Source organism: Scyliorhinus torazame, chromosome 13, assembly GCF_047496885.1.
Source record: "Scyliorhinus torazame isolate Kashiwa2021f chromosome 13, sScyTor2.1, whole genome shotgun sequence".
Taxonomy (NCBI): Eukaryota; Metazoa; Chordata; class Chondrichthyes; order Carcharhiniformes; family Scyliorhinidae; genus Scyliorhinus; species Scyliorhinus torazame.
This window is the reverse complement of record NC_092719.1, coordinates 180195548-180208256: the sequence shown is the minus strand read 5'-3', so window position 1 is coordinate 180208256 and position 12709 is coordinate 180195548. Positions and strand designations below refer to the sequence as shown.

General features: G+C 47.6%; 1 protein-coding gene across 5 annotated transcripts in view; it reads right to left on the bottom strand.

Moving 5' to 3' along the window:
• LOC140388403 (constitutive coactivator of PPAR-gamma-like protein 1) overlaps positions 1-11434 on the bottom strand; it is a 209436-nt gene extending 198002 nt beyond the window's left edge. For 4 of the 5 annotated variants that reach the window (XM_072472518.1, XM_072472515.1, XM_072472517.1 and 1 more), the window contains exon 1: positions 10697-11434. In XM_072472518.1, the coding sequence (XP_072328619.1) occupies positions 10697-11170 (474 nt within the window). In that variant the 5' untranslated portion in view covers positions 11171-11434. The remainder of the gene's footprint in view (positions 1-10696) is intronic. The other variant, XM_072472513.1, reaches the window with a different exon arrangement.
• Positions 11435-12709: the final 1275 nt, after the last annotated feature.

The following is a 12709-nucleotide window of genomic DNA, read 5'->3' as shown; positions in this document are numbered from 1 at the left end:
AGGTAGACAACACAACATTTGGATCACCTATACTAAACTATCCCCATCACTGCCAACATTCCTTTTCACTCCCCTCCCACTTGCACTGTTTCCTGCACCATGGTTCTATGTCCGTTTGCCCATCTACTTGGCAGTCCTTGCTCTACCCACACAGCTAGCAAGCAGCTTGTATATGTTGGTTATAGTCAAGGGCCAAGCCTCCTCCACCACTACATTTTGGATCCCCATACTTGCCATCACACTTTCCTGTCCCTGACCATTAACCAGCTCTCAATCTCTACTTAACCTAAGGGATGTGACATCCCTTTGGAACAAAGTATCCATGTAACTTACTCCCTCCCTAAGCCCCACAACTCGAACTTGAGCTCACAAATCTGAGCTGCAGTTGCTGAAGCTGCAGGCACTTACTAGCTGTCAAGGATCACAATGCTCTCAACGTGCTAGTTACAGCAGATCAATTGCTCTGTATGCCCACCTCACCTTATTTAATTAGACCATAATACACAGGAGAAGTAGACCACTCTATCCATCGAGTCTTCTACATCATTCAATCAGGTCATGATTGATCTGATAATTCTCAACTCCACTTTCCTGCCTTATGCCCATAATCTTCAATTCCCTTACTGATTAAAAGTCTGTCTGTTATTTGGTTAATTAGTTACTAATATAGTAAACCATCCGAAAATGATAACTGTTCTTGCAGCAAGTTCCCAATCCTAGTTAAACGTGAGAATATGAGGTTAGTTTCAAATTTAAACAATATGGCCAAGATGGCCATAACCTTTGTTTCAAGCGTCAGAGTAATTACATATCAGTATTTCAATCCCAAATTAATCAGGAGTGAAAACGAAACCAAATCCTAAGAGAATTTATTAAAATGGTTTGGCCCTATGCACGCAGTTGTAACGGACAAAGATATGATTACCAAAATGATCCCAATTACTCTCATTATGAGATGGCAAAGTAAATGTAGCAATTACGGCTCAAGAAAAGCTGCAAACTCATTAAACAGGTGAAGCTGCCGTCCATGATCACTGATTCACAAACATAACTGTAATTGTACTTACACCAACCATCCTACACAGCGAGCTAGCCATTTCTAGACATGGTTCACATCTCAAACAAATACACTAATGAATCGAATATTTGCTTGCCAACTAACTGTTTTGCAATTTCCAAACAGGATTAACTCAGCTTGGTCCGAGAACCGGACAGTCAACAAGTGCCTCATCTGAGTTTTGCATATCTTGAAAACAAAAATAGCTGTTTCCTCGCCACTCACGTTGCTAGCTGCTTAAAGAAATCTGGAATAGAAAAGTGAGGCAAAAAAAATGAATGTGTATGCACAAGTTGTGCATACAAGTTGCACATGAGGACACATCATCCATTTTTATGTCAAGATTTCATCATGTCTTCTTTCTGTACACTGGCCACAGAAAGGTATGTCGGACAAATAAGAATGGGTAGGATAACAAAAGACATTGACCAATTTTCGTTTCCGCTAGCTTGTAAAATGTTATGAACCCCATAGAGATCAATAACTTTTTTTAAAAGGCTTCAACCTGCCAGTGAATGGCTGAAAGGATCACACTTCAAGGTTTCAAGTCAAAGAGTTTTACTGCAACACACAAACTAAAAACATTGACTAAACACTATTTCAGTTGGCAACTTAAAAACACAATAGCACTGGAATTTTAGAATCATGTTGAAACAATTAGGCACGAGTCAATGTACAAATGAAGTCATCACATCTATTACATGTAGCTACAGGTGTCAGCTTTGATCTTTAATTAGAGAGTTATGGGTTCACGTCCCTCTCCAGAGACTTGAGCATAAAATCTAGGCATTGGGGATGACATTTTTCAGAGGTTGAGGGTATACCAATGGAGAGTATAATTAGGCAGGATGAAGAGCCAGCATCTTATGCAATCTAATGGGATTCATCCTGGCGAGTTAGGTTAAATTTTTAATTTCTAATTAAACCAAGATTTAGCCTAAAGTGGAGAAGCAGAACAGGTCTTCCCAATGTCCTGAGTATGATATTTTTGCATTCAATAAAGTGGCACATTCATTCAGGTTAATACACAAAATTAGGCCTCAAAGGATATTAGCATGGACTGATAACCGGTTAAGAGTCAAAAAACTGAAAGCTATTCTCTGACAGGCTGTAACAAGGGGTTACCACAAGAATCAGTACTCGGGGTTCAGCTATTTATACTTTATTCATCATTTAAACGGAACAGTTTGCTAATGATGCAAAATAACATGAGGACACATTACCTGAGAAAGGATGTACTGGCGCTGGAGGGTGTGGCGAGGAGATTCAGTAGGTTAATCCCAGAGCTGAAAGGGTTGGATTACGAGGAGAGGTTGAGTATACTGGGACTGTACTCGTTGGAATTTAGAAGGATGCGGGGGGATCTTATAGAAACATATAAAATTATGAAGGGAATAGATAGGATAGATGCGGGCAGGTTGTTTCCACTGGCGGGTGAAAGCAGAACTAGGGGGCATAGCCTCAAAATAATGGGAAGTAGATTTAGTACTGAGCTTAGGAGGAACTTCTTCACCCAAAGGGTTGTGAATCTATGGAATTCCTTGCCCAGTGAAGCAGTTGAGGCTCCTTCATTAAATGTTTTTAAGATATAGATAGTTTTTTGAAGAATAAAGGGATTAAGGGTTATGGTGTTCAGGCCGGAAAGTGGATCTGAGTCCACAAAGGATCAGCCATGATCTCATTGAATGGCGGAGCAGGCCCGAGGGGCCAGATGGCCTGCTCCTAGTTCTTATGACACAGAGACAGCAGATGATATACACAGATTAAAAGTGAGTGGGGGAGCGGCGGCATGGTGGTGCAGTGGTTAGCACTGCTGCCTACAGCATTGAGGACCCAGGTTCGATCCCAGCACCGGGTCACTGTCTGTGTGGAGTTTGCACACTCTCCTAGTATCTGCATGGGTTTCACCCCCCCAAACCCAAAGGGTAGATGGATTGGCCACACTAAATTGCCCCTTAATTGGAAAAAACAAATTGGGTACTCTAAGATTATTTTTTAAAAAGTGAGTGGGAAAGAAGGTGATAGAATATAATGTGGAGTGAAGTTACCCACAGGAAGGAAAAATAGGGAAGCAGATTTTTTTTAAATAGAGAGACTGACTGGAAATGTTGGTATTTAGAGTGATGTGGATGTTCTTAATACAAATCACAGAAAGTTAATATGCAGGTACGGCAAACAATTAGTAAAAGCAAAAGATACCTTGGCCTTTATTACTAAAGGATTGAAGTACAAGAGTAAAAGAAGCCTTACCACAATTACTAAGGTCATTGGTAACATCGCTCACCTGGAGTACTGCGTACGAGGCACGAGATTGGTAAGAATTTGGGGAACTTCATTAAAAGGTATGATGGTGGATAGTCAATGGCTAATATTTAAGGAACAAATGTATATGTTGCAACTGTTTTAAATTCCTTTCTAGCACAAAAGCACAATAGGAAAAGCAGCGCAACCAGAGCTTACAAAACAAACTAAGGATAGCATTAGATTCAAAGAGTCATAGAAAGTTGCTAGAAAAAGTAGCAAGCCTGAGGATTGGGAGCAGTTCTGTATTCAACAAAGGCGGACAAAGGGATTAAGGGGGGAAATGGAAGGAGTGTAAGCTAGCAAGGACCATAAAAGCAGACAGGAAGTATATAAGTATATCAAAAGAAAGGTGAGTGAAGACAAAGGTCCCTTACAGTCCAAAACAGGAGAATTTATAATAGAGAATAAGGGAATGGCAGAGCAATTAAATAACTACTTCAGGAACTACAAGCGAGCTTTGACCGACTGTCCACCAGGAAGGCGGTGCGCCAACTGAGACGAGCAAGGGGTGCAGTTTATGAACATGGAGATAAGGTATGTTAGCAGGTCAGCTCCGGAGGGCAGCAGCGGCAAGGGAAATTCTTCAGGTGAAGGATAGGGCAGGGAAGTTGGTGGTGGCTCCAGTGCGGATTAACACGGTTTTTGAGGAGTTTTATGAGAGGTTGTACAAGTCAGAGCCACCCGGGGGAGACCGTGAGATGCAGGGATTTCTAGATGGGTTGGAGTACCCGAGGCTAGGGGAGGGGGACAGAGCTACATTAGAAGGAGCAATAGTGGAGCAGGAGATAAAGGATGCAATTGGGAGGATGCAGTCAGGAAAGGTGGCAGGGCCGGATGGGTTTCCGGTGGAATATTATAAAAAATTTAAGGATAGGTTGGCACCCCTGATGGTGGGGATGTTTGAGGAGGCGATAGGGAAGGGGGTGTTGCCGCAAACTGTGGGGCAGGCATCGATTTCACTGTTGCTAAAAAAAGATAAGGATCCGACGGAGTGTGGGTCGTATCGGCCCATATTACTTCTGAATGTGGACGTAAAAGTGTTGGCGAAGGTACTGGCGGGTAGACTGGAGGAGTGCCTCCCGAAGGTGATAGGGGAGAATCAGACGGGATTCGTGAAAGGGAGGCAGCTGTTTTTGAACATTAGGAGGGTTTTGAACGTTGTTATGGCACCGGTGGAAGAGAAGGAAATAGAGGTAGTTGTGGCATTGGACGCCTAGAAGGCGTTTGATCGGGTAGAATGGGGGTACCTGATGGCAGTGCTGGAGCGTTTTGGGATTGGACCAAGGTTTGTGAACTGGGTAAAGCTATTATATAAGGAGCCGAAGGCGAGTGTCCGCACAAATAATATCAGTTCGAGATACTTTTCTCTCCACCGTGGGACGAGACAGGGATGTCCTATGTCCGCCCTGCTGTTTGCACTTGCGATTGAGCCGTTGGCCATCGCATTGAGAAGTTCGGGAGCATGGAAAGGAATAGTGCGGGGGGGGGGATAGAGCATAGGGTGTCCTTATCTGCCGATGACTTGCTGCTGTGTGTCGGAACCAAGTGCGTCGATAGGAGGAATATTGGAGCTACTGCGGGTATTTGGGTCTTTCTCGGGGTACAAGCTGAACCTGGACAAGAGTGAGTATTTTGTGGTGTCTCGGCCGGGGGTAGGGGCAGGGGAAGGGGGGCTGCCATTCCGTAGAGCAGGGACTCATTTTAGGTATCTGGGGTGCAGGTTGCCCGGGAGTGGGGGAGGCGTCGCAGGTACAACATCACTAGTTTGGCGGGGAGAGTGAAAGCCGATCTGGCAAGGTGGGACGGCCTTCCTCTGTCACTGGTGGGTTGGGTAGAGGCGGTTAAAATGAATGTGTTGCCGCGATTCCTATTTATTTTTCAAAGCCTACCGATTTTCCTGCCAAAGTCTTTTTTCAGGGAGATTGAGGGAAGGATTACCTCATTCATATGGGGAGGGAATGTGGCCAGAGTGAGAAAGGTGCTGCTACAGAGGGGAAGGCAGGCAGGCGGTTTGGGGTCTCCCGAACCTGTTGTACTACTACTGGGCGGCGAATGTGGAGAAGGTGCGGAGCTGGGTCAGAGGGGTTGATTCTCAGTGGGTCAGAATGGAGGAGAGTTTGCGCAGGGGGTCGGGGCTGAAACTAGCAACAGCGCCGCTCCCGATAGGTCCGGGGAAATATTCAGGGAGTCCGGTAATAATAGCTTCATTGAAAATCTGGAGGCAGTTTCGCCAACACTTCGGGTTGGGTTTAGGGTCAAGGGAAATGCCGACCATGCGATGGTCAAATGCAGATTTGAGCCAGGGAGGTGGGATGGAAGTTTTCGGAAATGGGAAGAGAAGGGGATTAAGACGTTAAAGGATTTGTTTCTTCGGGGTCGGTTTGCAAGACTGAGGGAGCTGGAAGCGAAGTATGGGCTAGAGCAGGAAGAAGTGTTTAGGTACATGCAGGCTCGGGATTTTGCCAGGGAGGAGATACAGAGCTTCCCAGAGGAACAGGCCTCCACATTGCTGGAGGAGGTGTTGACGGCAAGGGGACTGGAGATGGGGGCAGTGTCAGCGGTGTACGGTGCTATTTTGGAAGCGGATAAGGCACCACTGGAAGGGATCAAAGCAAAGTGGGAGGAAGAGCTGGGAGAGGTTATACAGGAGGGGGTCTGGTGTGAGGTGCTCCGGAGAGTGAATGCCTCCACCTCTTGTGCGAGGTTGGGGCTGATACAGCTGAAGGTGATATATAGAGCGCACCTCACGAGGGCGAGGATGAGACGATTTTTTTAAGGAGTAGAGGATGTGTGAGCGTTGCCGGGGGGGGGGGGGGGGGGGGGGGGGGGGGGGGGCTAATCACGTTCATATGTTTTGGTCCTGTCCAAAGCTAGGGGAGTATTGCAAGGAGGTGTATAGGGTAATTTCCAAGGTGGTGCGTGTGAAACTGAACCCAGGTCCCCGGGAGGCCATATTCGGGGTGTCGGACCAGCCAGGTTGGAAACGGGTGCGGAGCCAGATATCATAGCCTTCACCTCGTTGATCGCCCGAAGATGGATCCTGCTGGGATGGAGAGCAGCCTCTCCACCCAGTGCCCTGGCGTGGCGGGGGGACCTGCTGGAATACTTGACCCTTGAGAAGATTAAGCTCGAACTGAGGGGAAGCTCGGAGGGGTTCTACAAGTCATGGGCACTATTTATTATGCACTTTCAAGAACTGGATAACATCGAACATTAGTTTTTTTTTGGGGGGGGGGGGGGGGGCTGTGTACATTTAGGGTGATTCTGGGTAATCCCCAATTCCTTTTTGTCATTTGTTTATGTAAACATGCGGGCTGATGTTTGGGGATTGGTGGGCGGATGGGATCGTTGTTATTATGGGGACTAACATATCTTGCTGATTATTGTTTATTGTTGATGGGTGTAAATGCGGGAGAAAATGTGAAAAAGGAGAATAAAATACTTTAGTTTAGTCTTCACAGAAGACACAAATAACTTCCCAGAAATGCCAAGGAATCAGGGTCCAGTGAGGAGGAAATGAATGTTATTAGAAATGTAGACGAGAAATTAATGGGACTGAAATCCGATAATCCCAAAGATCTGATAATCTACATCCCAGGGTACTAATGGAGGCATTCATGGATATAGAGGATGCAATGGGTGTCAGCTTGCAAAATTCTGTAGATTCTGAACAATCTGAGCAGATTGAGGGTGGCAAACTTAACCCCGCTATTTAAAAGAGGTTGAAAACAGTGAATTACAGACCGTTAGCCTAACAACAGTCAGAGGGAAAAGGCTAGAGTTTATTATCAAGGATGTGATGACAGGACATTTAGAAAATGTCAATGGGATTAGACTCAGGCAAGATGGATTTAGGAATAGGAACCCACGCTTAACAAACCTGCTGGAGTGTTTTGATGACATAACAAGTAGAATAGATAAGAGAACACCAGCGGATGTGGTGTATTTACATTTTCAGAAAGTTTTTGATAAATTCCCACATTAAGAGGTTACTGCGTAAAATTAAAGCACATGACATTGGGCGTGATATATTTCCATGGATTGAGAATGGGTTAGCAGACAGGAAACAGAGTAGCAATAAATGGGTCTTTTTCAAAGTGGCAAGCAATGGCTAGTGGGGTCGCGCAGGCACCAGTGCTTCGGCTCAAACTATTGTTGAAGGACCAGGGGTCAGTCTCCAGATACGGGGTAGATCATTTAGGACCATGATGAGGATAAATATCTTCACTCAAGAGGATGGTGAAACCTGTGGAATGCTCTGCCACAGACGGTTGTGGAGGCCAGGTCACCAAGTATATTTAAGAAGGAAAGGAAATAGATAGATTTCTAGACGCTAAAGGTGTCAAAGGGTATGGGGGAAATGCGGGTGTATAATGTTGAGACAGAGGATCAGCCATGATCATACTGAATGGTGAAGCAGGGTTTGTTGTTTTTTTTTTTAAATTTAGTGCACCCAATTAAATTTTTTTTCTCCAATTAAGGGGCAATTTAGCGTGGCCAATCCACCTAACCTGCACATCTTTGTGTTGTGGGGCGAAACCTACGCAAACGCGTGGAGAATGTGCAAACTCCACACGGACAGTGACCCAGAGGCGGGATCGAACCTGGGACCTCAGCGCCACAACACAAAGATGTGCAGGGTAGGTGGATTGGACATGCTAAATTGCCCTTAATTGGAAAAAAATAATTGGGTACTCTAAATTTATTTTAAAAACCATTCCGGTGTGTCTATGCTACCAACCCTTCCAAGGCCAATATATCCTGTGGTGCTCAGTACTCCAGGTACGATCACCAAGGCTTTGTATAAAGGTAAAGCAAAGTTCCCATAGTCCCAGATGACCATAGTAATTTAACCTGAGGATCACCACACCTCAGGCGAGGGGCAAGGTTGAGAAGGACGTTCATGAATACCCTTAGCCAGTACCAAAATTGAACCCGCGTTCCTGGCCTCGCTCTGCATCACAAACCAACCGTTCAGCCAACTGAGTTAAACTGGCCCCCAAGGCTTTGTATAGCTGAAGCATGACTTCTGGTCTTCATCTATCTTACGATAAAGACCAGCATCTCTTTTTCATTATTAGTTGCACCTGTCCATTTCAACGATCTATACGCTTCGATCCACAAGTTTCCTTGGACTACTATCGTATTAATCCAAATTGGATTGCCTGATATTTCCCTACATTCAAATCCATTTTTGCCCATTCACTTAATCTATCAATGCAACTTTATGATTTTATTTCTCAGCTACACGGTCACCTTTCTATGTCTTCAGCAAATCTGGATATGTACCTTACTATTCCAACAAAATTGTTAATAAATAAGTGAATTGTTTAGGTCCAACACATATCTTTGCGCACACCACATTCTGCCAATTGGAGTACCTGCTCATTATCCCCATCTTTAATTCCTGCCGCTCCATCAATTTCTGGGACTGGGACTGTACTCATTGGAGTTTAGAAGGATGCGGGCAGGTTGTTTCCACTGATCGGGGAAAGCAGAACTAGGGGGCATAGCCTCAAAATAAGAGGAAGTAGATTTAGGACCGAGTTTAGGAGGAACTTCGTCACCCAAAGGGTTGTGAATCTCTGGAATTCCTTGCCCAGTGAAGCAGTTGAGGCTCCTTCTTTAAACGTTTTTAAGAAAAAGATAGATACCTTTCTAAAGAATAAAGGGATTCGGGGATATGGTGTACGGGCCGGAGAATGGAGCGGAGTCCACAAAGATCAACCATCTCATTGAATGGCGGAGCAGGCTCGAGGGGCCAGATGGCCTACTCCTGTTCCTAGTTCTTATGTTCCTAGCCAGGTCAATAACTTGTCTTCAATTCCATGAGCTTCAACTTTAGTTAACAATCTCTTATGCCCTCTGGAAGTTCATAAATAATATCTGTACACATTTCTCTGTCCACTACTTTAGCCAACTCTTCAAAAAATTCAAACAAATTCATCACGAATGTCATGGCTTTACAAATCCATGCTGGCTCTCTCATCAGCGACAAAATTTCAAGGTGTTCAGCCACCCCATCCTTAATTATAGACACAAATAATTTCCAAACAAAAGATATTAGGTTAGCTGGTCTATAATTCACTGGAAATATGGAGAATCATTAAAGATTCTATACAGTCCCAAAATCCCACGTTTTTTTTTTACGAACTACAAAATCAAGTTACGAAAAGATTACCTTCAACAAGTTACCATTAAGAAATGCGTAGCAGGGGGAGGGTCTTCTAAGAAGCTACACGTACTTCACTGTGCAGCATAAGGATTCAGAAAACGATCATGACAAATCGTCTGTACTAACCCCCTGTCTAAGTCAAGTGGTTGAGTTCAAGTACCACTCCAAAGACAAACACAAAATCGAGGCCAACGCTCCAGTGGCAATACTAAGATATTTAGGAATTATATTAAACTGAGACCTCACCTGCATATAAAAGATTCCATGTACTATTCACAGAAAAGGAAATTTCTCTCCAGTGAATTAGCTGATATTTAGTCCTTAAGACAAAATCCTTCAAAATAAGACTATCTGGTCATTATCATGCTGTACTGTTTTTTTTTTGGGGGGGGGTTAATAATGACTGTAGGAGCCTTGGACTATCTCAAGACTCAAATCTTTTGCACAATAGACTACTCATTACTTCAAATGTAAAAAAATATATTGTATTTTAGTTCCACACCTCCCTTCCCATTTGTATTTTTGGCTTGCACCCAAGTCAGAGGTAGCAGTTGCAAAGCTCACGCCAGAGATTTGAGTGTAAAATCTAAACTGACACATCAATGAGCTGTCAGGCTAGCCATCTTTTGAATGAGACATTAGACCCCAGGATCCCATAGCACTTTTCCAAGAGGAGTGCTCCTGACCAATATTTATCCCTCAAACCACGCTGAAAAAGAGATTACTGGTAGTTTGTCTGTGCTTAAATTGGCTGCTACCCTTCTTACGTTACAATAGTAACTACACTTCGAGTGCTTCATTGACTAACCCTGTGGGCCGTCCCGCTGAAGTGAAAAGGCTACTGTTTAATTGCCATTTCTCCCTACTTGTAAATAATTACATATTTTTCACTAACGGTGAGATTTTGTACATATTAACCTGTATCAGGACGACTTATGTTCCACAGAACTTGATTGGGGCACAGGGGGTATGTTAACCAACTAATCCTGCCGGCGGAAGTCTCCGATTGAATGACATGTTGAGCATCCAATCTGTGCTGCTAATCGGTACCTCAAACACCAGATCGGGGCAACAAAAAAAAAAGGGGGGGGGGTTAAACCTTCAGGCTAATTTTCACCATTAAATATTAGACAATGTTTTCCCTGTGGCCGGGCATTTACCTTGACACGGAAGCGAAGGAGAGCGAGGCGGATGCAGTGGCTCATGCAGACGGGAGGCAGGAACCAGACTTTGGGCGGCGGGGTGCCTTTGTTCTGGATGTGGCTCATGATCTGCTGGGCCGTTTGCCTGTCGTTGATCTGCTTCTTCACCCACTCGTGCAGGCGCGGCTTCTCCAGCGCGCCGTTGAAGAAGACGACCAGCTCGATGTTGCCGCTGAAGCAGGCCTTGGAGAGGGAGGCCAGGTAGCTGAGCATGTGGTTCCACTGGCCGCCGCTCACCCAGTCATTGTAGAAGCCGCCGTAGAGGCGGTGCAGGCAGTTCTCGGCGTCCACCAGCAGGCGGAGCGGGCTCTGCGGAGGCCGGTTGCGGCCTCCACCCACCAGGCTGCCCCGGGCCAGCTTCTGCAGCTCCACCGGCACCACGGCGCTGGCGCAGTGCTTCTCGATGTACTCCTGAAAGCCCTGCACCCCCATGGCCGTCTCTCAACCTCGCTCCCCGCCTCACTCTCTGTCTGCGGGCACAGGGCCGCGAAAAAAAAAAAACCGGGCGGGGGGGGTGGAGGGAAAGACCCCCCGGGGGAAAGCGGATCACCAGCGCGGCCCCTGGGCCGAGCTCCGACTGCTGCAAGGAGGCTTTCGGTGGGGTGTGAGCGCACTTTGCCAGTCGCTGAGAGTGACCGCACCGATCGCCGCCATGTGCTGTTACGGCGCCATGTCTGTCAGAGCCGGCGCGCAGGCGCACTGCCCGCGCCTCCCTGACGTCAGCACTCGCCCACTCCGGGGTCAGGTTCAGGGGCGGCTGTCAATCAGCCAGCAGCCCGGGCACAGTGCAGCAAGACCCAGGGCACTGCCCTGAACACCCACTGCCCATCAGCCAGCAGCCCGGGCACAGTGCAGCATCACCCTGGGCACTGCCCTGCACCCACACTGCCCATCAGCCAGCAGCCCGGGCACAGTGCAGCATCACCCTGGGCACTGCCCTGCACCCACACTGCCCATCAGCCAGCAGCCCGGGCACAGTGCAGCAAGACCCAGGGCACTGCCCTGAACACCCACTGCCCATCAGCCAGCAGCCCGGGCACAGTGCAGCATCACCCTGGGCACTGCCCTGCACCCACACTGCCCAGCAGCCCGGGCACAGTGCAGCAAGACCCAGGGCACTGCCCTGAACACCCACTGCCCAGCAGCCAGCAGCCCGGGCACAGTGCAGCAAGACCCAGGGCACTGCCCTGCACCCACACTGCCCATCAGTCAGCAGCCCAGGTACAGTGCAGCAAGACCCTGGGCACTGCTCTAAACCCACACTGTCAATCAGCCCGGGCACAATGCAGCAAGACCCTGGGCACTGCCCTAAACACACACTGTCAATCAGCCCGGGCACAATGCAGCAAGACCCTGGGCACTGCCCTAAACACACACTGTCAATCAGCCCGGGCACAATGCAGCAAGACCCTGGGCACTGCCCTGCACCCACACTGCCCATCAGCCAGCAGCCTGGGCACAATGCAGCAAGACCCTGGGCACTGCCCTGCACCGCCTGTGCCCTCCACCCCCACACTGGCCAGCAGCCGGGGCACAATGCAGCAAGACCCTGGGCACAGCCCTGCATCCCCTCCAGCCCCACACTGCCCTGCCCCCACACTGCCCATCAACCAGCAGCCCGGGCACAATGCAGCAAGACCCTGGGCACAGCCCTGCACCCGATGCACTGCCCTCCACCCCCACACTGCCCCGCACCCTCCACCCCCACATTGCCCAGCAGCCCGGGCACCATGCAGCAAGACCCTGCACCCTCCATCCTCCACACAGCTCTGCAACATCCATCCCCACACTGCCTGCAACCTCCACCCACACATTGCCCTGCAAACCCTACACTGCCCAGCAACATCCACCCCCACACTGCCCTGCAACCTCCACACAGCCCTGTAACCTCCACATTGCCCTGCAACCTCTCCACCACCAACACCCCACTGTTCTGCAACTCCCACACAGCGCTGCAATCTCCACACTGCC